This window comes from Taeniopygia guttata, chromosome 21, assembly GCF_048771995.1.
Source record: "Taeniopygia guttata chromosome 21, bTaeGut7.mat, whole genome shotgun sequence".
NCBI classification, from domain to species: domain Eukaryota; kingdom Metazoa; phylum Chordata; class Aves; order Passeriformes; family Estrildidae; genus Taeniopygia; species Taeniopygia guttata.
Window position 1 is genome coordinate 2,089,674 of NC_133046.1, and position 26,332 is coordinate 2,116,005.

The 26,332-nt window shown below is 44.8% G+C and overlaps 1 protein-coding gene across 4 annotated transcripts in view; it reads right to left on the reverse strand.

Annotated features, from left to right (window-relative positions):
• Positions 1-77: 77 nt before the first annotated feature.
• Positions 78-26,332, reverse strand: part of CFAP74 (cilia and flagella associated protein 74) — a 37,314-nt gene continuing 11,059 nt past the window's right edge. For all 4 annotated transcript variants that reach the window (XM_072917344.1, XM_072917345.1, XM_072917346.1 and 1 more), the window contains 26 exons: positions 26,032-26,150; positions 23,202-23,268; positions 22,704-22,793; positions 22,411-22,584; positions 21,503-21,650; positions 20,488-20,600; positions 19,910-20,032; positions 18,794-18,915; positions 15,855-15,983; positions 12,775-12,862; positions 12,263-12,436; positions 10,961-11,094; positions 10,080-10,356; positions 9,516-9,623; positions 8,714-8,880; positions 7,407-7,541; positions 6,942-7,051; positions 6,532-6,587; positions 6,189-6,308; positions 5,828-5,980; positions 5,401-5,530; positions 4,710-4,864; positions 3,778-3,916; positions 2,868-2,989; positions 2,303-2,437; positions 78-619 (listed from right to left, as the gene is read on the reverse strand). In XM_072917344.1, the coding sequence (XP_072773445.1) occupies positions 506-619; positions 2,303-2,437; positions 2,868-2,989; positions 3,778-3,916; positions 4,710-4,864; positions 5,401-5,530; positions 5,828-5,980; positions 6,189-6,308; positions 6,532-6,587; positions 6,942-7,051; positions 7,407-7,541; positions 8,714-8,880; positions 9,516-9,623; positions 10,080-10,356; positions 10,961-11,094; positions 12,263-12,436; positions 12,775-12,862; positions 15,855-15,983; positions 18,794-18,915; positions 19,910-20,032; positions 20,488-20,600; positions 21,503-21,650; positions 22,411-22,584; positions 22,704-22,793; positions 23,202-23,268; positions 26,032-26,150 (3,402 nt within the window). In that variant the 3' untranslated portion in view covers positions 78-505. The remainder of the gene's footprint in view (positions 620-2,302; positions 2,438-2,867; positions 2,990-3,777; positions 3,917-4,709; positions 4,865-5,400; positions 5,531-5,827; positions 5,981-6,188; positions 6,309-6,531; positions 6,588-6,941; positions 7,052-7,406; positions 7,542-8,713; positions 8,881-9,515; positions 9,624-10,079; positions 10,357-10,960; positions 11,095-12,262; positions 12,437-12,774; positions 12,863-15,854; positions 15,984-18,793; positions 18,916-19,909; positions 20,033-20,487; positions 20,601-21,502; positions 21,651-22,410; positions 22,585-22,703; positions 22,794-23,201; positions 23,269-26,031; positions 26,151-26,332) is intronic.

The window sequence follows — 26,332 nt, forward strand, 5'->3', positions numbered from 1 at the left end:
TTCCCTTTGATCATGTGTTACCAGGCAGATTTGACTGCACATTGTAAAGGTGACTCCCCAAATGATTTGGAGGAGGCTTGAATAAGAAACTTTATTCTGGTCTTAGAAAAAGTCAAGGCTTTTCCAAATCCTACAAAAAGTGCTTGAAATTGGAAAAAGATAGAAACTCACTTATGTGGATGTAAACCAGATACTCCTCCTGGTGGAATGCCCACTTTTGAGAGACATGGGATTAACAGCAGGTGTAGCTGCTTGGGGCCCTCAGTAATTCTTTCCTCTAAACAAGATTATTGTCACAGAGTCAGCTGGAAGTCAAGCCACTGGCACCAGAGTTTACAGAGAACTTTGCGTAAAATAGAGCAGAAATGTGACATGGCCCTTCCTTCCCACATCCCTGCTGTCCTCACTTATTTGCAACAACCTCAGAATCTCTCCATGTTCCACCAGAGATCAGGGATCTCCCAGAAAAGTAACCTCTATCTTCTTTCCATTTGGCCTGGACCCCTCAGCCAGTGGGAGCAGCTGCAGACACAACTCTTGCCATGAGCAGGACTCGGTAGCATTCTGTGATGTCACCTTTCACAGTCAGGAGGGCTGACACGAGCGGGGGGTCACTGGTCTGCAGAGAGAACCACACAGAAACCAACCTGGTCTTTTGGACACAGGAGACACAGTTGATCACCTTCTGAACTCTGTTCCACATCTCAGTGCTCAAGGTACCAATTTTAGCTACAGGTGAGAGGTTACAGCCACTGTGCTGGCTCCTCTCTGTCCCCAAGTGATGCTGATGCTGCAGCCAGTGAGGTATGACAGTGACTCAGCGTTCTGTCCCCAGAGTGCCACAGAGACTGTCCCCACGTCACAGCCATGGCAGCTGGGCACAGCAGCAATCCCAGAGGGCTGGGAGGAAACGGATCCTGTCAGCCCCCAGTGAGTGCTCAGCGTTGTGCAAGAGCAGGGGTTACCAAGAGGCATGATGCAGACTGGATACATCCTGCCAGGAGCTCTGCTGCCTCTTTCTGCTCTGATGGCAGAAATCTTTTAATTTTGGAACCAGCTACTCATCCTGCCATCCCACACATGGGGAGTCAATGCCTCCAGTCTCCATGAATGGCCAAGGAGGTGAATCAGGAAGGGCAATCACAGCCTCATGGAAAGTGGAAAATCCAAAGGCCCCACTGACTTCCAGGAATGTGCCAAAGGAAAGGCAGTCCATGGCAAAGAAATGTGTTGCAGAGTGATCCATGTAAAGCCATTTCTGGGCTGGCAGGGCGGCAGCAGTTCTGTCCCAGTGCCCTACAGAGCTCACTCAGGGCACCAGGGCCTGTTAACAGCAGCTGCACTTTGGCCTTCGGGCTCTGTAACAGTGACCTGCAGGAAGGGATTCCTTTGCAGTACAAGTGGCCCACCCCTGTCTTTGTCACCACACAGCCCTGGGGAGGCAGGAAGGCTCCAGATCATCCCATTGTTCCCAGCATCTGTTCCCCAAGGGGGGTTTGTACACCCCTGCTCCTTCAGGGACCACGCAGGAGCTGTCACCTGGTGTGTCCAAGCCACCTGTGCTGCCCACACCCAACAGGAGCTGTGGGTGACACCCCAAGAGGTGCTGTGGGTCACAGGAACTTTGTGTGACAATCCAACATGAGCTGTGTGTGAGAATCCAACAGAAACTTTGTGTGACAATTCAACAGGAACTCTGGGCGACATCCCAACTGTGGGTGACACCCCAACATGAGCTGTGAGTCACATCCCAATGGGACCTTTGTGTCACATCCCCAGCAGGAACTTTGGGCCACATCCTGACAGGAGCCCTGTGTGGTATTCTAACAGGACCTTGGTGTCACACCCCGACAGGAGCTTTGGATGACATCCCAACAGGACCTTTGTGTGACACCCTGCCAGGAGCCCTGTGTGACACCCCAACAGGACCTTGGTGTCACACCCCGACAGGAGCTTTGGATGACATCCCAACAGGACCTTTGTGTGACACCCTGCCAGGAGCCCTGTGTGACACCCCAACAGGACCTTGGTGTCACACCCTGACAGGAGCTTTGGGTGACATCCCAACAGGACCTTTGTGTGACACCCTCCAGGACCTTTGTGTGACACCCTGCCAGGAGTCCTGTGTGATATTCCAACAGGACCTTGGTGCCACACCCTGCCAGGAGCCCTGTGTGACACCCCAACAGGAGCTATGGGTGACACCCCAACAGGAGCTGCGGGTGACACCCCAACAGGACCTTGGTGTCACACCCCATCAGGAGCCTGTGTGCCCCCCAGGAGCCCGCTGTGCCAGCCTCACCTGCAGGTCGGCAGGTGGCACCCACGACACGCCGATGCTCCCGAGCTGCCCGCGCTCCAGGGCTCCCGCGGGGCCGTCCAGCTGGAACCCCGCCCGCGCCAGCTCCGCGCCGCCGTCCAGGCGGAACTCCACGGCCTGCCACGGACACACGGCACCGTCACACCCCGGCCCTGCCCGAACTGCCCCTTGGAACTCCAGCTATCCCCCACTGTGACGTTCATTGTGTCACCTTGTCACTAAATCCATAAAAATAACAGGATCAGAGCTGTAATTCTGGAGTATCACATAGTTCTGGGCTCAGAATTCTGTATTCCACAACAGAGGAAGCAGACTGCTAAATTAGGTTTGTTCTGACTTAGTATAATAATGTTAATTCCTTGTATCAGCCCCTGAAAAACAATCTTTTCAAACACTGTGCTTTTATAGTGTCAAATTCACCAGAAACTCTGAAAGCTGCTTTTTAAAAAAATTATGAATTTGTGAATATTGGACAGAAGGAACGAGCAGCCCATTGCACAGTCCCATACAGCACCTGGCACAAACCTGCAAGTTTTATTTCTCTCACCTTCTTGGATGGCAGCTGAGGACTTTGAATGGCCCCCACGGTGATCTCTGCCCTGGCTGGCTCTGCTGAGCCCTCCACAAACTCCAGGAGCAGGAGAAGGGACCTCACTGCTCCTTGTGGCCCTAAACAAACAGCAACCAGGTCAACTTTGAGACAGTCAAAACTGAGCCTTTGGCCGTTTGGAACCAGCAGAAATTGCAGCGGGATGGTTCAAATAAAGGGATGTGGTATCTCAGGAGTTGGCACAGACAAAGAGATCCTTTCACAGAGTTAGTGAGGAATTAAGGAAAAGGAGGGTTTGGGTAATTTGCAATTTCAAAGTGCAATTGTTACTTGTTTATCAAGTTCCAAGCTCGTTTTCTAGCTCATGGTACACACCTCTGTGTACTTTATTCCTATTTATGTGTGTGTGCTTGGACTTATTTACAGTTTAGGAGTCAGGAGCTGTTTGCATCATGTCTCTGAACACAGATCCTGCCCCAAGAAATTAAAGAAGAGTAACTTCAAACCCCTGGAAGTTTCATAACAGGACAAACAGGAGGATCCAGGATATGTCATTATACATTAAATAATTTCTCAAACATTTACTACACTTCAGAGAAGTGGCAGAAAGCAAAGACATCTTAATTCTTCATAGTAGTATTACATTGTAATAATTTTTTCAAAGAAGCTGCAGAGGTAGAAGATCATCATTAAGACAAAACTGCATTCAAATGAAGATTAAAACTTTCCTTAAGAGAAAGTTTTATGGATTTTTTTTTTTGTGTATGATGAATATATGATGTAACATAATGCTTATTTTTTCTGATTCTGGAAAAATTGTCTTTAAATTCCCTTTTTCTTAAAGGAAGAGGAACATTTCCATGGCTGATCCCTCCGTGTTCCATAATAAAGAGTGGTGTCACTTTACCTCTGTCCAGTGCTTCCCGTGGTGCCACAGGTGAGGTCACAGCCAAGGACTCCACGGGCACATCCAGGGGCAGTCCCCCCTGCACAAACATGAGGTGATCCCGGGCTGCACCCTTCAGCTGGATCTCGTGGGCTGTTTGCTGGGAGAGACAGAAAGTCCTGGATGCAGGTTCACCTGAACGACGCTGGCACCGGAGCCAGCAGCACCAGGAAATGGTGGCATCGCTCCCACGTGAAGGATCCCAATGATCCTGGGCTCTAATGCAGGAGTTCTGCACCTGCCCCTGGACTTGCCCACTCTGGGAAACGTGCCTCAGGAGGGCACTGCACAAACGATTTATACACAAGCCACGGAAAGAGGCAAAACTTCTCTGCTGCCAAACTTGGATCAAGTGTCCGTTCATCCTGAGTTTATCCATCCCTCCGTGCATTCCTAACTGCAATCCCGAAGCTTGCAAGGACAGCAGCAGCTCTCGCGCAGCCCCAGCCCGTTTGCAGTGCTGCTGCTGGGCATTAGTGGTCACTCTGCACCAACTTTTGGTGTCCTGGCAGGCGCCCAGGGCTGCCCGCGGCGCGGCCACCTGCGCATCCGGCCGGAGCATCCCAGGGCAGCTCCGCAGATGGAGCCGGCGCTGAGCGGCTGCAGGAGCGGCTCCCCGGGGCTCCTGCTCCTGCCGGGCCGTGCTGGGCACGGAGCTCCCCTCTTCCCTCTGCTCCTTCCCTGCAGGAGCCCCTCGGAGCTGTGCTCAGCTCCCGGCCCCTCCTGACCACGCCGGGGGGAGAGGACAGGGATGGACCCCACGTCACTGTTTTTAGCAATTAATAACTGAATATCTAAACCTGAAAAATGTTAGAGGGCCCCAAACGTGCCCTTTCCTCCCTACATCAGTTCATCCAATATTTAGACTGTTTTCATATTCCAGATTGTCTCACCTTGCCAAAGAGCAGAACCTTGAGACGGTCAGAGTAGTAGAGACTTTCATGATCAGGACTGAAAGTAACCACAAATTCCTGGCTCATCCCAGCCTCAAGTTTTCCTTCTGTTGGAGAGACACTGAACACACTGAAGCCATTATAGTTCTGTGTTCCTGGTAAATAAAAATGAGGATACAGATAAGAAAGGAGGACAGCTCAGTTTTACTTCTTCATAAATTTTAAACCCATTTAGTTTTTGTTGGAACAGCAAATAAATAAGAGCTGATATATGGCTTTGCAGCAAAACAGGGTGTTAGGAACACCAGATAAATCCATCCATCAGTTTGATGCATTCATCTCCAGAGGAACTGAAGCAGCATCACCAACCCTCCCTATATTCTCACGTGTTTTTACAGATGGACATCTTTAAATGTAATCTTTAATATGGAATTACTGTGTGGGTTTATTTATATTTAAACATTAATATCTCCTTATTTGTGGGCATTTGCTTAGGCTGCATAAATTTACAGCTCCCCATATTGAAAGAATTACTACAGCTCCTACTGGGGAGCAAAATTAAATCTTTAATTTCAGGGCTGTGATGGCCCAGGTCTGACAGTTGTGTGGATCTAAGAGGACACAGCAATGCTGCTTTACAATCCTGAGTCTTTAGCAGAGGGAAAAGAGGAAAGAATGGGAGAAAGTTTACCAACAATCTCTGTTCTCTGCAGAGAGGATGTAAGAAAGGATGGAATTTTCTGCCGGTCTCTGTCCCATGTTGGTGAGAGCGACTCCAGTTGTACAGAGAACGGCAGGGTCAGGCTGGAAGTGTTCTTTATCTGGGGACATTCATTCACACAACAGCATTTGCATTAAGGAAATTGATTCTCAGGCCTGTAAGATCCATAGTTTGCAAAGTGGCTGAATTTATTTTGCTGCATTGGTGCAGCTCTGTGTCCCCAGATGCCACCAGAGGCACAATCAGTGCTGCCCATAATGTGTCACACCAACCCCCACTCCAGTCCATTAAAGCCTGGATTTTGGTTATTGACACACTGGGACAGAATCTGGGAGGAGACAGTTTGTGTTTCCTCACAGAACTCCTGCTGAGCTTTGCAGCTCAGCAGAGGCCTCACCTGGACTGTGGCAGTCACCGTGTCCCCGGTCATGACGTATCCCATGTCCAGCACCTCTCCCACGGAGCACTCAGTGCTTGGCACCACCCCGAGCCCGGAGAGGCGGAGGCTGAGGTTGGTCTTTGCCACCTGGATGTCCAGAATTTCCAAGAACTGCCCAGAGGGTGCCTGGGTTACTCCATCTGCTGAGGGAACTCCCCACCCCTCCAGCTGACCCCTCCCAAAGGACCATCCCAGAACTGAGACAAGATCCAAATGCTGGGACAGGGAACAAAGGTTTTTGCTGTTGGTAACATGTGTGTGTCACACACCCCTCACATCTCTCCTCCTTTCCCCCACTGCTCCCGTATCTTTTACTCACCCATTTATCCTCACTTGGACAAAAAGAGATGATGAGAGGTTTATTTTCACCTGGCTCAAGTGTTCCAACAGCTCTGACCAACAGGAAGGGGCCATTGGGATTCAGAACTGAGAATCCCAGCTAAAACAGTGCAACATAAGGAAAAAAGGTCATAAAGATCGAGAAAAAAGATATGAGAATAGATTCTACATATTGTTTACATGTCTTTGGTCTGAACTAAGCATCTATAAGCTTTGGAGAGAGCAGTAACTCAAGAGAGAAGATGAGCTGGTGCTTTAGTGTCCAGCAGAGCCTGATTAAGCAGAGGCTGAAGGCTGAGCTCGTGTGCTCCACACAAGGATACTTCCAGCTTCCCTGGAGAGATGTTCTCTATTGTAATTCTCTTCATTATTCTGTGGCCTGCAAGGAATGAAAACACTTCCCAAAGTGAGGATGCTCATTCCTGCCCTCCCATTCCTCCCCCTTACTTGTGCTCCTGCCTGAGCCAGACTCATCCCAGGCCCATGGCTAAGGCACTACTCAAAGCTCACCAAAATGCTTTCAGATTGGGCCAGTCTCTTCTGGAGCTTCCAGGTCCTTGTTTGGGGATCAGATCTGCTCTTCCATGGGCCTCAGCTGGCCAAGGGCTCCTTGTTTTCCACCTAAATACCCACTAAGGGCTAATTTCTATCCTGACTTTTGAAAATGCAAAACTGCTGGGAAGAACTCACTGTCAGAGAGAAGCACCTCCAAACCAAAATTCAAACTCCATACCTACAGAAACATCCCCAAAATCGGCCTTGTTGATCCCAGAGTCAGAAGTGATGAGAACTGGTGGGGCCACAGCAGGGCAGTGCAGCTCCAGGTACAAGGTGTTGTGAGGGCTGCAGAGAGAGCAAAGGGATCTGGGGAATAAAAGGGCAGAGCTCTGGGATCACAGAGACACAACAACAATTGCCAGGGATCTGCTCCTGTCACAGGGTGTGACAGAACAGCACAGGGCTCGGTGACCGACTGTGCCTGAGCTACAGCTGCCTCAAAGTTTTCACACAATTATTCCTTCAGCTGCTTTGATATTCATGGGTTTGATTCTTATCCAACTGGTGGGCTGGGAGCATGAGTTTCTACCACTGAGCTATGAAGTAAATAAGAGCAGAAAACAAATTTCTCCCCGAAATGAATAAATCAGCAAGCCCACCATGTCCCCCTCACATCTCTGGGTTATCCAACTGCACCCACCTGCAGATGAAGCTCCCAGAGCCCTCCTCTCCACTGGCGTGGCCACTTCCAACAGAGCATGGGATGATGTATTTGTTAAAACTCCCTCTGAAACTCCTCATCAGGGAAACCTGGGCTGCCCTATAAGCATCAGAACTAGAGAATCCAGGAATAGGAATTATCTCAGTGAGTGAGAGAGCAAAAAAACATGAAATAACTATCTGCTGAGCTATTTGTGATTATTGTTTCTTAGTCACACATTCAAAATGGAATGTAACAGTGAAACTAGATGACTGTCAGTAATGGACCCACCCTGCAAAGTGGTTGGCTTTTGTTGCCAAAAGAGAATAAAACTGAAGAACTCAGGTAACAGATGTTACACTAAAGATTGCAAAAACATCAATACAATTTCCTTTGGTTGAATACATCAAGTATTTCAGTGTCTTCCAGTACTTCTACATAATTTCAATGAAATGTAAACACACAGGATCACATTCCTCTAATGCAGTATGTAGGCAATACTTCTAAAATAGGGATTTTTTTTTTTACAATCTCTACTGAAAGATTTTAAAAATTATAATTAACGGATTGCAATGAACATGGGATTTTAGTAAAAGATATCAAAACATCCAGCACTGCCAAATGCCTGTTGCTTCAGTATGTATTTACTTCCAAATACTTCTAGATTCCTGAGACTGGGCAGAAGTGTGGCTCTGAGAAGTTGAATTACCTGCTGTACAGGGGCCCTCGAGTATCAGATTTTGCATGTGAGTCTCCCAAGCTCCAGGCAGCAATGCTGTTGATGTTGACTCTCCCTGAGGTGCTCACACTGCATTTCCCAGCAGCATTTCACTGCCAGCACTGATGCTGACCAGGACTAATGTGCTGGACTGTGTAAGCCCTCAAATTAAAAATAGAAGTTACGCTCTGCCATGGATTTGGGCCATCAGCTGGTTCTGGTAGATCTGTTGACAAGGGGTTTCTCTGAGTAGTTTCTGTTGGTCCCCAAGTTGAGTTTGCAATTGCCCTTTCCATAAACCCCATGCTGGCTCAGCCCCATCCCCCGCACAGCCCCAGCTCCTGCTCCCTGACAGATTCTTTGAAGTCTTCAATCCTTCTGATGCATAAAGGGATTCTTTGCCTCACATGAGAGGGTACAGCTGTGTGGCTCACAAGCAGCACTAATTTTGGAAACAGCCTCTGCAACACAGCTGAAGCTGCTCCCTCTCCAGTTTGCTTTCTTGTCTACCTACAGCTTTAGTAGATTTATTAAACTACTTCTAAAGAGAATGCTGTCTGTGTAGTACAAGATGCTTCTGTCGACTTACTCAGGCTTTAACTCTTCGGCTTTTGGCTCTTGAGAGCTATTTACAGAAGCCAGGCTTTTCCTGCTTCCAGTCCTTCCTCTGAGAATGGAAATGCTCAATTTCTTTTGCTCTTTCTTTGAATCTTTCCTGGTTTTGCCCATTGGAGACTGAGGGGGATCACTGGAAATCTGACCAAGACAAGAGTGAGCAAAGACACAGAGGAAGGAGGTGACACAGAGCAGGGGGCAAGGGACAGAGGATGATGGTGACAGCCCACAGACACAGTAGCTACTACAGACAAATTTCCAATTGTGTAAATTTTAAAAATTTGGTTGAAATGGACATATTTTACTCCCTCTTAGAATAAGAGGTCTCCTCTTGGAGCAGATGAGTCAAAGTCTCTACCTCATGGGAATTTTACCTGTTTATCTCATAATCAAAGACAACCATAGGTGCTTTCATAAATTAACTGACCTAAGGGTTGCATATAAAGCCAACAGATGCTGTAAATCTTCAAGAAGTTTAAGAAGTTTAGAAGCTTTTTTTTTTTTTTTTTTTTTAAGGGTATTTCAGTTGGCATTTGCAATAAAACCCTCTAGGAATAATTTGGAAATGGTGAGCATAAAATTAAATTATTGCTCAGTGACCAGGCCACACACTGAGTGCACAGTCACATTCTTGTCCTTCATAGGCAGGTCCCACATGGACCACAAGCTTGGGCTTCATTAATATGCAAATAATTTTATGATAAAAATACCATCCAGAGAAACAAATATCCGAAAGTGACAGACCAGCAGCATGTGCTGTTCTTAGCATTCCTTACTTGTGCTCCTGCCTCTGGCACAGCTGCTGTGCTGAGCCTCCGCGCTGCCTCCTCCCGGATTTGCTGATCCGACAGCGCCGGGCTGAAGGACACTCGGATGGAGCTTTTCTGGGAATGTGAGAGCACACACAGCAGTGAGGGCACAGCTCAGCCCTCAGACACGTGTGACACCTACAGAGCTCACAGGAGCACACACAATTCACACAAGTGCACTTCTGCTCCGAGGGAATCACAGCATCCTCAGGATAAGGGCACTTGCAGCTTTTTTGGATGTCCAGGATGTTACAGTGGGCTGGGTTTACATGGGCAATACTTCTGATATTTAAACATTCTTCACATAAATCACAGCGACAACACTGGGGACAGAACACTCCCATAAGGCATTAGCCAGATTTGGTGCTTAACCCTCCTGTCTGATTTAAAAGATTCTTTCAAACAATACAAAATATTCCAGCTATTCTAACAACAACTGATGTTTAGAGCTGTGTTTACAAGTGACAGCCTTTGTAAGGATGCAGATGATCAAAGATTTGGCAGAACACCCAACACTTAAAGTGAAATTACCTGCCCAGGCAGCACAGTTCCCACAGAAGGTGTAATGGTCACAGGACAGTCCTGGGGCACGTGGAATTCAAAGGAAGTGGGGCCAACTGGGACAGGGTTCCCACTCCCAATCCGTGGGACAGGGTGAGTGAGGGGGTTCCCATCCACGTGGGAATTGAGCACATCCAGAGTGGCTGAAGACACAGAGTTCAGGGCTGTAGCAGCAAACTGAACCAAGGAATGAGACAATTCAAGAGGTGGGTGGACTCCAACTGCTTTGCATGACAGCTTGAATTGTCTAAAAATAAACACATGATAAATTGTCTCAGCATAAAATAGTGTCTTAATCAGCCCGGAAAATAGGGAGCTAATCCTGTAGTCCCTATTTAAGCAGAATTTCAAGCTTGCAATGGGAATTTTGCCTAAAGATGAACAATAATACTATCTATTTTTAATGCACAATTGGCCAGAGTCCCTGCTTGAATTCTTCCTCTGTGAACTTCTGGAAACACATCCAGTCAAATCAAAGTTTATGCCATCATTATTGCAGTAGCAATGGCTTAAAGCATAGAGCATTTTTACAAAAAATACTTCCTTCAGTAATTGTGCTGAAAAAGCAGCAGAGCACTGCAGGTTGAGGGGCTGGAGCTTTGATGTGGGACAAGGATAAACTTGAGGAGGGCTGGGAAAAGTCATCTCTGTGAAGACAGAGGTGAAAATCAAGGATGAAACCAACAGGCACTGAGCAATTTTTGCAACTGGAGAATTCCCACCTGCCTCAGGTGCTTCTCCCAGCCTCACCTCCCCAGGGCAGGCAAGGATTCAATCTCTGAGCTGGGTTAACAGTGGGAGCCCAGTGACATTCACATTTTAGTTTCCCTGCTGTCAATCCTTTAACACACCTGTTGATCTCTGTCTTGCAGGTGAGCTCAAAGCTGTGCTCTTTTGCCTTGGTGGCTTTAAAGATTATGTCCAGTGTCAGGCTTTCCAAGGGAAGAATAATTCCAAATCCATCACTGGGCTGAACTTCAACAAACTTCAAAATGGCAGGATAAGAAATTATTAGTTCATTAATGAATTAAAATAAGACATTACTGGAAAGATTTAAAAAACAAAAGTTATTAAATGTGGAACTATCAGGAAAAGAGAAACCTTCCAGGGAGAAATTTTTGTCTGAGTCAATCCCTAGAGTCTGAGGGGCTGATTTCTCATCTCAAAGTAACTCAAAAGGCATCAAATCCATTAACTCAGATTTCAGGAGAATCCCTTCCCCAGCTTCTTCCCATCTGTGGAAATCACCTTGCTCTATTGTTTATTTACTCTTCATAGAAAACAGAACGAAATATGGTAAAAATATCAGCATTGCTCCAAGCCTTTGAGAGCTGATCTGTGTCTGAGGCTGGGACAGGAGCAGCTCCACATCCACAGCTCTGCAGTGCTTTGTGCTTGAGCTGAAGATGATTCTAGTGAGTCTCCCCAGCACACTTCAAGCTCCTCAGGAAACACATCCTGGGAAGTAAAGCTTTCATGAAGCTGAAGTTAACAATTTCTTTTAGCTACTCCTTGATTTTAATCCCTAAACCAGCTGAGAACAGGACAGGTTCCTCCAGCTCTGATGCCAACATGCCCAACCATTTCAGACTGTGATCACCCTGCTACTATGGAGCTTGAAGAACAAACTTTCTCCAAAATATTATTCAGAAGACCCAGCCCACATGAACCCAGCAGCTCCTGTGATTAAATTTGTGCTTCTACATCAACTTCTAATCACTTAGAAAGTGCCCAGGCATGGCTTGGGATGGTTCTCAAGCGGCACTTTAAAAGCAAAGCCCTTGGGCATTTGGTGCAAAGTGAGCACATTCCTCAGCCTGAGGCCACAGCCACAGCCCCAAGCCTGTTTTATTTAGGAGTAAAAGTGTCCCAGGTGTTCTCTTAGGAGATCTCTTGGTGTAAAAACCCAGGAATTCTGATAGGAAAAGGTGAGGAACAGGAAAATCCCCTCCCAGGGTTTGCACTGCCTGGCAAATGCAGAGGGTGCCACCCAGGGAGATTCACACGCTCCAGGACAGAACTCCACAGGGAGCAGGATTCCCGTGGGGCTGCAGGAACCAGTCATGATTTATTTACACTCACACTGAACACGTTCCCATGACACTGAAATCTATTTCGACAGCAGAGGGGGTGTGTGTGGGATAAGTCCATACCTCTGGCAGTCCCACAAATCCAAACTCCTGTGGCAAGATGGATTTGTTTGTTAGGGTGACATTCGCCTGCACAGCTTCATAGATCGTGCAGTATCCAAAGTTGATCTGTGCTGGGCTGATTTCCAAATCAGAAGTAGTAACAATGGCATGGACAGTAAAATTAACTTTTTTAGCCTGAAACAAATGCAATAGCACATGATAAAAATTGTAAGCACAGGATTTAAATGAAATGTCATCCAAAAGGAAAAGTGCAAGAAAAAGTTACTCTGTTCCTTGACAGTAACATGAGATCAGCACTGAGAAGAAAGGATTAAACTTCCTATATTGCAAACATGAGACAAGAAAAAACATTCAAACCTGTATTAGCATTTTAAGCATCTTTTACTATTATCACAGAGCCTCCTCAATTAGCAAAGAACTAATCTAAAATTAGGTACGATTAAATGAACATTCACTAAAAATAATTTACATAAACTGTCAGTCTGATAATCAGCATCACAAAAATCCCTGACCTTGTCCACGATCAGGATTGTCACTGGGACCTCCAGGATTCCTGTCTCTGCATTGAAATAGCTCCCTGCATCTTCAGGAAGGGACTGCCTGAAAACCCAAAAGTACAAATCCAGTCAGTGCCATTAAAACACTCTATTTTCTCACTAAGGGGAATAATGAACTTTTGATGGATTATTTATGAACAGAAAGAAAAACAAACTGAATCCTGTTACTTAAGGTCTGAAAGTTTTATTATTCACAGCTTTTAATCTTCATTTAATTGTCCTCAAATTGGAGGATTCACCTGGTTATGTATCAACACCAGTTCTTCACTGAAGGGGATTCTCATTAAAATTCTGCTTGCAAGATAAATTCAAATAGTAGAGAAAATGGAAAAAGAATGGTGGAAGAAAATGCCAATCAAAAATTAGTAACCTGTGAAGTCCCACCTCCTGACCAAGGGAAAGAAGATGCAGTCAGGTCGAGAATATTCTGGACTTGTCCCAGATTTCCTTCAGCCTGGCACCCCCAGGCAATGCTATGAGCAAGAGGGTATGGACTGCAAGGCAGTGATGTCAGAATGATTGGCCTTGTACAATTATATGGGATTTTTTTGGTTGTTTTTAAAGACAGGATTTTGGACACACACAGCATTTTAAGGGTGGTCACAGCGGTCAGCATCCATTTATCCTTTTTTTTTAAATTTATTTTTTTAATGCCATCCAGTCATTTAATATTCTGAAAAATTAAAAGCTTACTCTCCAATCAGAATATAAATGCTGTGCATCTTTGCTGCAGCCCCAGCATGTCACCAACCCAGCCAAGGCAGTGGTTCCCTCTGGCCACTGAGGTTAATGGTCAGCCTGAGGCAGAACCACTTTGTATCCCACAGCAGAGACATAAAGTGAACAAACCTGGAGCCCAGCAGTGCCTGATTACCAGCCAGCCTAAGAATTTATAAGGAATATGCAGGTTTTCTGTAGGTGAAGCATCTTGCTGTCACAAACTCCATTCCAGAGCTTCAAGCCAAGACAATACAAACCTGGAGCATTTTTAGCTCTGCTGCTCTATTTATATCTCAGAGCACCAGAGTGAGTTGCTTCCTCTTCTTGGGTCTCCACAGTGCTCATGTTCTACTACTACTCATGGAATTGCATGCAACTCTTGAATGTATTGTTCAGGAATAAAAATAACACCCACTCAGTCACCATGGTGATCCAAAATCTTGCTGTTATTTTGCAATAAGGGTGATGTTCAAAGATGTTGGGAAGTTCTTTACATATAGAGCTGAGGTTAAGTGCAAGGGAGGTGTAGAGCATCAGCTTTCCTTTGTCACACGACATCTGAATAGCAGAAGAAATTAATCTATTTCATCATTATCCAGAGGGGGAAGGAAATACTTATAACTGTATGGACACAGGGATGGACTCTAAATTAGCTGCTGTACCTTGGGGAAAAGGTCCTGGAATCTTTCAGAAAGTTCTATGAAAATGGTACAATTGAAGAGAAGCACAAAAGACAATTCAGATTTAGACTGCCAGTACCTGCCAGCAGGACAAGTTCCAAATGCAGGGAACTACAGGATGTGGTGTTTGGGAATTCTGAAAGGAGAAGGGTAGAGAACTTGCCTTCAACTAAACAGGAAATGTTGGCTTCAAACTCCCAGGAGCTGGGTTTGGGAACACCTGTCTGAGCACGTCTGTGTGCCCAGAACACTCAGGAGAACTTCCCAAGCCTTCAGGCAGCTCTCTGTTCCCTCAGCACTGCTGAGTGGGGGGCTCTTTTCCCTTCTGGTGTCACTTGTAACACAGCTGCTCTATTAATAGAGCTCCTAATGCCAGCTCACTGAGAGGCCTCATGGAAATGTGTCACTGGCTCAGTGCTTCCCCTCAGCTCCCAGCACTCCCCCTGCATCAGGTCTTTAAAACTGATCTGTACCCTCAAACAGCCAGATACTTATTTTGTGTGTCAGAAATGCCTTAATCTCATCAAATCCCCTTTCTGAAGCTTCCCCATTTTTAAAGGAAGATTAAAGTTCTAAATCCAAGCTCTGCCTCCATCCCCTCAGAGAGGGTAACGGTGCCTTGCAGCAGCTGAAGTTCAGGAACTGCAATATGTCATCATGTTACTGTTGTTGTAATCTGATGGGATTTGAGATGCTGCAAGAACTGTAAATAGTTTTAGTACTTTAAATGCCATGTATGTAAATAGTTTAGTTCTTTGAATACCAACCTGGAGAAAATTCTACAGTCAGGATAGAATCCAGAGGTGCTGAGCACATCTGTGAGAATCCAAACGCACATCCACAGGACTAAGAACCCACATCAAAGAAGCAACAGGTTTGCAGCAGCAGTCAAAGCCATAGACACAGAATTCCATATGTCATTAATTATTTTTTGAAAAGGAATGTCCTGCTAAATTCTTTAGGATCGCAATGATGAAGTAAATAAAATGAACAGTGGCTAATGGGAGCTCTGGTGTTTAATTTTTTAGCAATTGGAATTGTTTCCTATCACAGAGCTATGTTTGTATTTGTATTTGTTTTTGTATTTGTAGATGTTTGGTAAAATGGAGAAGCAAAACTTACTGGGATAAAGCTTTTAGCATCAGGACATGTTACATAAAACACCATGTGAAATTCATTCGATGCCTTCATCATTTGGAGAAAAATGTACCTGGGGAGGAGAGATATGGACAGGAAGCCCAACCACTCTCACCTTAATTAGCAAGCACAGGAGTTCTTGTCCAGAAATTATTCAATCAGTGATCCATGAAGCAGCCACCTGCCTCAGTAGCCTCCCTCCTGGACAGGAATAACTTCCCACAGAACGGGAGCAGTCTACCAGGGACAGAGAGCTCGGACTGTCACAGCGCTGCTGTCACCACAGGGGGGACATTGCCTCACAGCCCTGGCAGCCAAGCTCATTTCCTCCTGGAGCATCTGGCAGCTTCCAGGGGGACAGGGGAGAGACCAGACCTGCACTGCAGCAGCACTGTGAGGTCCAGCCTCGACAGCGGGAGGGAACAACAAGCCTGCTCAGCTCTTCCACTGGCACTGTCTGAAATCCTGAAAGATTTGAGTTGGATTAATGTTGGTTACCTGGGCAGGAACTTGAGCTGTGCACTGAAGGATGACTGAGCCTGGATGTAGCCTGTTTTTGGAAGCAGCTCCATGTGTTTGCTCAATTCTTTGCACACCTCAAACTTCAAACGCAGCGCGGTTGTTGCTCTGCAAACACATCAGACGTGCTCAGGTGGCTTTGAGGCCACTTCAGTGACTCTGGAGTCTGAGCCCTCCTGCCCCCACCCCTGCATTGTAATCAGAACAATCCCAAGCTTCCTTTGAAAATGATGGGCATGGGAAACTGCTACAGCAAGCTCACACAATTGTGTTCTCTTCTAAGTACAGAAAACAAGACTTGGAAGTTCTGTAACAAGCCCAGTTGTAGCAAACAGCGCACAAACTGATCCAAAGAGAACTGTCAGAGCTCAGCACAGTGCTAAGTCAGGTCAGGGGCTCTCAAAGCCAAGCTAGTGTGAAACACCAGCTGATTATTTGCTCCTAACATACACTGGATCAATAGGATGACTGAACCTTGGTGATTTCTTTAAGAGATGTAACCTGTCCTCCACCAGCAGAGATTCTGCAGGGCTGGAAGTCACAGCATGGCTGAGCTGGTCCTGCCAGCTCCCCTGCTAAACCTTGGGATCAATTTGCCCTGGGAATGGCTCATTGGAAGCCAGGAATCTCTGCCTGTCTACTGAATTCTGGCCCTATCATAGCACAGCAATAGCCCTGCTTTGGAATTTTATGCCTAAGTGCAAAATTGCCGAGCAATTTACAAATATTTCAGCTTGTCATTCTCCTTCCCCTGGACTGGTTTCCAAGCTGTCAGGCCAGATGGTCTCCTCTAAATCAACAGCTACAGCAAGTGGGGCTGGGAGCCTGCAGTGATTTCTGACTGTTGACAATCTAAGAGAATTATATACTACTTCATCAAATCAGTGCAGATTATAACCTGCTGAAGAAATCACTTTTTAAAATTCTTTATACTGAACACAGTTCTGATAAGACACTTTCACCCTTTATGCTGCTTATTTTTGTTGCCTGGTTACCACGGTCTTCTTGACCAGAAAAAAACCCAAACAACTAAAACCCAGAACAAAACCAGTATTAGCAATATTTTACAATTCACCAGAGCTTGCTGGGACATTCCACTTCCAGATGTATCTGACTCACTTGGAAACTTTATCTTCACCTTGTGCTACAGCCTAAAAGTCACAGCCAGTGGGATACAGGCAGGGTCCAGGAGGAATCCTCCTCCTGACACAAGGGATGTGTCAGGAGCTCCTGGAGGGAGAAACTGCTCAGGCCACAAGAGAAGGATGAAATTAATCCACTTTTGCAGGATAAAAAGTTGACACATGGTATTCCTGCACATGAAATACACTGAATTTCAGCCCACCTGACTGTATAACAGGTGGTTTTTCATAATTATGGAAATTGGGTGATAAATGAAAGCCTTGATTTACCAAGGTGCTAAGGACAGGCTACTACATATTAAGTGCTCTTAATTTAGTGAAACTTGGCAAAGGATCAGCAGGATTTTTCCCTCTGTTAAGAAGTTTTGCCCTAAGCAATTTGACAGTTTCTATCTTTGAGATCCCCTTGAACTCTTAAGTTTTATTAGGAGAGTTATTCTGCTTCTATAGTTACAAGTTTCATCCCTGGGTTATCTAGACCAAGTAAAATCACTTACATAACAACTTGTGCTTGTCATATCTGTAAGCTGAATTTTTGAGATAACAGCTTTACTCATTTCTTTCCAACTGTGAAGAATCTCTGCAGTCTGTAATTCTGGTAAGAGGTTTAGAATGGATGCCTTCCATAGAACCAATCTCTCCCCCACCCTCCCACAAACCCACCCCAATCCTATTGAAGTAGACTCTAAGAAATGCAAATTGTTAAAATAAGAATTCCATAGTGACTGCATTAGGTGGAGGGAAGACACCCAGCACCTGAAGACAATTAAATGTTCCCATAACTACTTTTAATAGCAGGAAATCTCCAGAAGCCAAGGAGCTGGAATATTCCCTTTATATCACAGTGCAAACAGAACCAGTCCTCAGATGTGACTGACTTGGACTCTGAAACATCCAGATATTTTCCCCTGTCAATCACTGTCTGCTCACTCTCTGTGTAATCAGAGGGATCTCTCCTTCCAGTGGAGACCTTCATGCCTCCATGGGTCAGGAAAAGCTGCACCTTTCCCATTTTAGAGTGAATGCAAAAGGACTGATGTGATTTATCCAGCATCTAATCTCAGGTCTGGAAAGACTCTCATGAAACCAGCTTCCAGATCGTAAGTCCCCACAGGACTTTAATTGAATGCAAAATAGCTGATAAAAACCAAAATATTCTTACATAAAATTTCCCAGCTGAATCAACCCAATGTGCACTTAATTTTAGACACATTTATCTCCCTAAATGTTTAGCGAGGAAACTGTGGATTTGCTATTCCCTAGGGGCTTCACAGCTATCCCAAAGAACAGGAACAACACCGGGAATCTGGCAGGAGTGGGGAGGTGTGTGGCTACCTCATAGCTCAGGCTGGTGCTGGGAGTCAGACTTAGCAGGATGCTCAAATTTTCCAGAGCTCAGAGGGCTTTCGGGATGTGCCCCTGCAGTGCCAAGGCCAGGGGCACTCCAGGGCAGTGCCAAGGCCAGGGGCACCCCAGGGCAGTGCCAAGGCCAGGGGCACCCCAGGGCAGTGCCAAGGCTAGGGGCACCCCAGGGCAGTGCCAAGGCCAGGGGCACCCCAGGGCAGTGCCAAGGCTAGGGGCACCCCAGGGCAGTGCCAAGGCCAGGGGCAGTCCCAGGGCAGTGCCAAGGCCAGGAGCACTCCCAGGGCAGTGCCAAGGCCAGGGGCACTCACAGGGCAGTGCCAAGGCCAGGAGCACTCCCAGGGCAGTGCCAAGGCCAGGGGCACTCCCAGGGCAGCTCAGCTGCAGTGCCAGGAGCACCCCAGGGCAGCTCACCTGCTGCGCACCTCGACGCTGTCCTGGTACAGCCGCTCGTACAGGCAGATCCTGAGGTCCACGCTGGGCTGGGGCACCCAGATGGGCACATCCACAGAAACTCCAACAGCACTGAAGCTCAGCTGGCAGGCAGCAATGGCAGGGGATTAGTTCTGTTAGTCTCAGATTCTTACTGATTTACAGCAAGGATTTCTGCTATAAATTCAGCTGAGTAAAATATTTTATAATTGGTAGTGCAACAGGTTCTTTAATGAGGCAGACCTAGCAAAATCATTTGCAAAGCAAACCCAAGATGTTACAGTGCCCCAGCAGAGAAACACAATTATACTTTGGGTCGGATAATTTGACAGGGAACATGAAAGAAGAGCATCTGCCCATGATACTGAAAAGAAGTATTTAAAATGCCTTTAGCTGAAGTGAATGGGCCCCAGTCCAGGCTCCCCTGGGGCTGCAGCTCATCCAGGCAGCACAGAACTGCAGGAAAGGCAGCACAGGGCTGTGCTCCCTGCAGTGCCCCGGGTCTGGCACCAGGGCCCACAGAGCTCAGCCCTGCAAAGCTGATCCTGGAGGAGAAGGTGCCCACGGAGCCTCAGCAGGCGTCTGCAGCTCCTTCTGCAGCCTGAGGGACAGCCAAGACTGGCTGCTGAGCTTCTGGGAAGTTTGTCTTTAGTTTTTGGCAAGCTTCTGTGAACTGTTCCAAGCAGAATTTGGCTTCCAATAAAGTTTAGAATCACAATATGCTGAAGTGGTAACTAAAGTTGTCATCTCTTCCAGCTTTCACACATCAGCTTCACTACTGCCTGCTAAATAATTCCAATTCTGATAGATCAGAAAGAAAATAAACTAGGTGGGTTGGAAATAAGGGAGAATACTTCCATATTTGTTTCCAGGACATGAGATGTTTTCCAATAGGATGTCTGATAAAATGGGAATATCAGGATTATTTGCATAGAAATTAAGAGAATTAGTAGGTTAAATAAATATCCTGCATCAGAAATAAGAGCTATGACTTACAAAGCTACCTTCCATAAAACTACTTAATACATAATTCTTAAGAAAAGCACAAATGAGAAGAGTTCAAACTATTTCACACATGTTTTGAAGCAGGTCACTCACTGGTTTGCAGTCTGGGTTGTCAAACATGATCACAAACTCTGCCCTCACGTCCCCAGGGACAGCTGGGACAAACAGGACTGGGATTTTCACTGAGCTGAAGGGTCCAATCTCACCCTCAGTCACCTGAGCAACAACAGTGAAACTCTAGAAATTGCATTTAAAAAAAGAGGCTGTACATACTTAGTATACACACACTCTACTACACCTGGTTTGTAACTAAATTGAATTCACTATACACAGGAGAAATCAGAATCAGAACAGTAATATGGCTCAAATCTGACATTTCCCAGACATTCTTCCTATCCCTCCTTGTGTCTTGTCACCAGACTTTGTTTAACCACAGAACCACATAGCAGAAAAAAAGAATTAATTGTGGGAAATGTGAATGTGCACAGAACCTTTTGTCCCTATAGATCAAAGAAAAGGGGAAAAGTGATTTAATTTTAAGAATTAACTGTGATACAGTGATGCCAGTGGGCTTGGAATGACCATGTACTTGAGCATTTCTCACCAGAGCAATTTATTTGATGTAGGCTCAGCCTAGTGAAATCTTGTCTGTATCTCAGGACATTCATTACCTTTCCAAGCATAATTTCAGTTGGTATATCTTCAGGAGAAAGTTCCACTAAATTTTCTGCATTGTCTGTGACCAGATCTGATCTGTTATTTAATTCTCTTTGACCAAGTTGTTCTGGGGAAAGAAACAAACACAAAACAAAATAAAATGCTGGATGTGTCAATCAAAAACAATATCCAACAAAGCACAAGTACATTAATCTGAGTCAATATTGCAAATCCAGGTATGTATAGCCATGATGGGAAAATTTGAATGTTTGGAAGGAAATATTTGTTTGGCCATCCAGCTTTAGTCTAGTTTGGAATTCTACCTGAGTCTTCCACTGAGTAACAACATGAATGGTTCAAAAATACAGACTCAGCTGGAAGTGGGGATGGCCTTCAAGAGCAGTTTCAGTGGGATAAAGGAATGCATCCAGAAGGACCTGCAAAAACCACCCACAACCTTTCCATTGAACTTTCAGCTTCCTAAAATTGGAATGATCAGTATTGGGAAGAAATGTTAAAAAACATAGATAAGAAACAAATTAAGAAAGTCTTTCTCCTGCAAGACTGGATTTTATTAAGCACATAGTAAACATTAGGAATGAGATGGAAAATGTCTGAGGAGGTTCATCTTTCTGCTTCCTTATTCCTAGAATTACAGACTATAAAAATAAACCTGTCATGTGGATTGCTATTCTGAGAAGTGGGGATTCAGTTGCTGAGACAAGGATGATGTTAACAATTTTGCAATTTCTGAAGCTGGTTGGGTTCTGTGTTCTGAGACTGAATTGTTGATCACTAATGAGCAGTGAGGTTCTCTGCTGCTTTTGATATAATGGTGTCAAGACATTATTTTTAGTCATTTTCCGTGAGGCAGCATACAAAGAAATATAACATTACTCCTGGTGTGATGAGTTACTTAATTTACTGAGTAACTCTGCAAACTGAATTGCTCAGTTCTTTACAGGAGGATTCAGCTGGATAAAGCTTGGCTGGGGAAGTGCAGGGCTGTGTTCCAAAGCATCACCTCACCTGTGGCACTGCTGCTCTTGGACTCCTGGGCTGCACAGGGGGTCATCCCCTCCCTGGGCTCAGCACAGCTCTTGTTTGGATCCCCAGCTGCCACAGGGCCCGTGCTGCCTTTCTCTTCAGGGTCACAGGCACGGGGATGTTCAGTGACCTATTAGAAAACACAGGGAGGGATTTTCTCCCATGGCTCTTCCTCTGCCTTGCACCAGCTCCAGTTCTACCCAAACAACAAAAGTTTTATGCAAATCAGACTTGTGTTTTCTTGCAACAGTTCAACATTATAAATGGAGAAATGTGTTGCACTTTCCAATAACTGCACATTTGACAAGACCTTTATCAATGAGCAGATTGAATTCTTTGCTGGCTGCCCCAAACAGGTAAATAATGTAACAGGAGCAGTGCAGAGTAGTGCCAGTTACTTTACCATTAACAGAACCGACATTTTTCTAGTGGAAACCCAGGCAGTTTTATGTCAAAACTAAGTCTGGTGAAACCAGCCCTCCCTTTATCACACCCCTCACTTGATTGCTAGTTTTGCAGCAGTTCACATGTTTCTGCCTTCCACGAGTTGAGATTTTTAATGACTGTGTCAGAATCTCCTCTTTTAACTGAAGTATTTTCTACTAATTGTCATGAATGTGGAGAAAATAGGAATCATGACATAAATTACTAAAATACTTTAAAAAATCAGCATTGCTGGTTTCCCCACGCCTCACAAAATAATTGCTTTTACCTTCCAATATTTGGGTCTAACAGATTATATTTATACCAACCCAAATGTACTAAAGGTTGGACCAGATGATCTTCTCAAGTCCTTTCTGACCTGAGCTGCTTTGTGACTCTGCACAACTCCACCACACTTGCCAAAGCAAAACACTTCTATTCCTTTAGGGAAGTGCTTTTGAACCCACCACTCTTGCAGGAGCAGCTTTTACTGCTGCTCTGAGGGTACTTGTGGCACCTGCTGACGTCTGAACTCTGAATCTGGCTCCCAAAGCCCCGCTGTTTGTCAGGCTGATGGTCCGTGAAATTGTCTCTCCCACCACAAGGCTGCCAAAGTCAATGCACTCTTTATCCAGAGCCAGCTGTGAGAAGATAAACCATTAATTACCACTGGCCTACATAGCACTAATGTCAATTAAATGAGCATCCGCTTTTTATAATAATAATTATATTATCCACATGCTTAAAAGAAGTCCCTTACCATGCAGGTCTTGACTGTGCATTTCAGTGGAACAGAAAAAGAACCTGTCTGGGCCATAAACATGACTTCTCCTTCCAGCCCTTCATTTATCTAGAAAACAAAACAGAAAAAAATCCTAAGCAATTTCAGAAGACTTGGCCTACGTAGTCTGATGAATAATATTTTCGCTCATTCTTTGAGTACCATATTAAAATGTATCTTTACTGAGTCTATGTTTCCACTTTAGAACAATTTTTGTGACAGCCTGGTTAACTTTAGCTGGGCACGTTTATAAATATTTGGAAACTTGCTCTCCTTTTGAGGCATTTTTCCAAACATGCCCTCAGAATTTGCCTTATGACAATTTATCAGAGCTTGAACATGCACACAGCTGTCCATGTGCAACAGTAGCTCTTCTAAAAATATTTTTTTTTCTTGTTAACAGTTAAGAAATTCAATTAATGATGGTTTTAATCAGACTAGTGGTCTATACTAGGATTCTCCTCACTGTGCACTTACCATTGGCTTAAATGTTACCAGGAATTCACAGGACATCCCAGAAGACATTTTGCCAGGTGGGTCAAAACTATGGAGATAATTAACATAAAACTCCAAATTAAAGCTGTGGATGGAACACCCAGCTCCTGCTGTGGTAACAATGGCAGATTGCCTTTTTTTTTTCCCCTCACTTGGACTAATTATCAGAAAAGTCAGAATGAGTGACAGATTAATGAAAGGCTACAGAGCCCTGCTGCAACTGGAAACAACAAAGGCTGATTCTTTAATAAGATTTTATTCAGAAAGCCTTGAAGTGCTTTTAAAAGGCAAGACAGGAACTATAGCCAAGGAGGTGAAGCTGAAGCTCAGAACCAGCAAGAACAGGTGGAACTGCCCAGTCAGACAATGTTCTCCCATTATCCATTTTAATGTTGCTCTGTAACATCTCCCCTGGCCAAACATAAAATGAAGAGGAAAAACCCAAGGAGGGAGCTGTAAATTATTAGAGAATGTGCTGCTTGTTGCCAGCTGTATCAAAATTATCTTGAATAGAATCTGCCACTCATTTCATGGTCTGTGTGAGGCAGGGAAAATGCCCATCAGAAGACAAGACATTTCACAGCTGCACTGTAAATGAAATTATTGAGGCACTCCTGGAGCCCTGCTCTGCCTGGCAGAGGAGCCAGAAGAGATAAGGAAGTATTGTCAGCCATGGGAGCCCCTAAGCCAAGTGAGACATGGAACACAGTCGCCCTTCACAGCTTTATCAAAACAAAATTAAACTCAAACCAAAGCAAAATGATTTTTTTTCAGAAAGGGAAACAGTTCAGAATTCAGGAGCTTAAAATGTGAACAGGGAATTAGGACCTGCATCCTGACCTTCTGAACAGACCCCTGGCAGTTTCTCCTGAGAAAGACTTTAAGGAATTGTTCTTTATTTCAAAAGTTACCTTGGTAAAATAGTTCTGATTTAGAGCACAAACTGCCAAACACACAAACCCACACAGAACCACTCTGCTAAGGAGAGGCTCCATGGGGTGTAATACTGCTCATTTTAACCACTGGAATAAAGCTTTTTATCAGCAAATCCAGTGCCTGTCACTGATAACAGCTCTCAAGAGTTATGTCTGTAAATACCTGTGCACTGATTTTGAGGACAGTGACACCATGACAGTGTAGATGTGCGGGGTATTTTCAAAATATCTGGCAAAACTATTTTGTAACAAACAATTTATGTCTGGTTCTACCTGAGATAAGCTTTATAGAGTGTAGGATCAATGTCCACAGGTCTGTGCTCTGCTGATCAAATTATTAAAAACATGAAGATGGAGAATAAAATCTTAGATTATTTTTGTTAGCTATCCAGCTGGCAAATGTATGAGTAACCACTTTAATTGTAAAAAGTTAATTAATTTATCAGACATTGAAAAATCATTCACAACTCTTGATATTTGGAGAGTACTTTGAAAGGCAATTACAGCAATGAAAGACTTAGGCCTTTCAAAAAGCATTGTTTAATTTTTGGCCAAAAACCAGAGGTGTTGATTTACCATATGCAATTGTCCAACATACTAAATGAGAGAAAAAAAATCAATCTTTGAGAGCAGGAAACCCTCATTTTGTCGGATTAGTAGCTTCAGGCTTTGTCACAGAAATTAAACACGTGTAAGTGGGTCAAAATTAAATCCACACACATGCTTTTGAACCAACCACGAGCCACACATGGAGTCAAGCAGCAGAGCAGGTTTAGGAGCTGAAGGGCTCTGCTGTGTCCTGCTCAATTCTCCACCTCCATCAGGCTGGGAATGAAGTGCTCCACACCTTTCCCAACCCACCACAGCAGCTGAATCCAGACTTTACAGCTCTCCAGGGATGTTGTGCAGTCTCTGTCACATTCCTGGGGACTCTTGTGGGGACAAAATGGGCAAGAAATTGCTTCACCTTGGAGCATCCTGTCCTTATCAGATGATCCAGAAATTCCACATGTGGGTTATCCCCACAAGGACAGTGGGCAGTGAGCTGGGAAAGGAGCTCTGGAGTATGGAATCACTTACAGTGGTGAAACAACTTGTTGATTCACTGGGGTGTCATTAAAATGTCCCACAGGTGGCTTCTCCAGGTCAGCAGAAGTGTTCAAACCTGAACTTTCTCCTTAAGCCAAAGGAATTCACCTCCATTTCTCCTACTTGTTCATAAGTTTCACTTACACACAGGAGCTTTAGCATTTTTTCACTTTTAGGCTAGACTAAAGTAATTTTTTTTTTGTTTACCCGAATTCCAGGTAAATAAATTCTTTTCATGACTTCATTTTTTTGAGAAGTACTACTTTTACAACTTGTCTTTTATATATTTAAAGGCTCAGTGCAGCTCCAGAGAGAGGTGGTATCTCAATTCTTAAAAAGAAACATTTTGTGGATACCTCCTTTTGTTTATTTATAAACAGTGAGATAAAATTATCAATACAGTTAAACTGAGATTAATTTGCAATCTCCCAACTAGACACAGTGCTTCATTACATAACCTGGCAGCAGGATTACAGGAATAGATTGATGGGAAAGACCACAGGATTGCAATTTAAGTGCTCTTTGCTCTGAGATTGATTTCCTTTATTTCATCAGTTTTCCTCCTTTTCTGTTGAAATAAACTGTGTTTATCTCAAGACACAAGTTTGACTTTTTTTTCCTCCCCAGCTCTCTCCCCCACCCCACTGAGGAGGGAGGGAGGAGCTGCTCTGTGGAGTTTCTCTGCCTGCAGGGTTAACCCACAACAAGCAGAAATTTCAGTTGCTGCTGAACTGGGTTCCAGTTCTTGTGGTACAAAGGTAAAACAAGTCTGCAGTGAATTTACTTACTGAACACTGATGAAGTCCTTGAGCCATTCACTGATTCCCACCAGCCTGCAGTAATTAACACTGTAGGATACATTTGTCAAAACTATCTTCCTTTTGTAGATTTGACCAACATCAAAATCCTTGGAATGCCAAACATACCAGGTGAGTGTCAGAGACATGATGTCACATTCATGGTCTAAGTGAGTTATTAACAGTTTTGTTAAGTAACTGAAATGTACCTGCATGGGAATCATCACTGCTTTAAGGACATTATTTTACAGTAATAATGTATTTACAAACAATATACAAGTAACAGTCATGC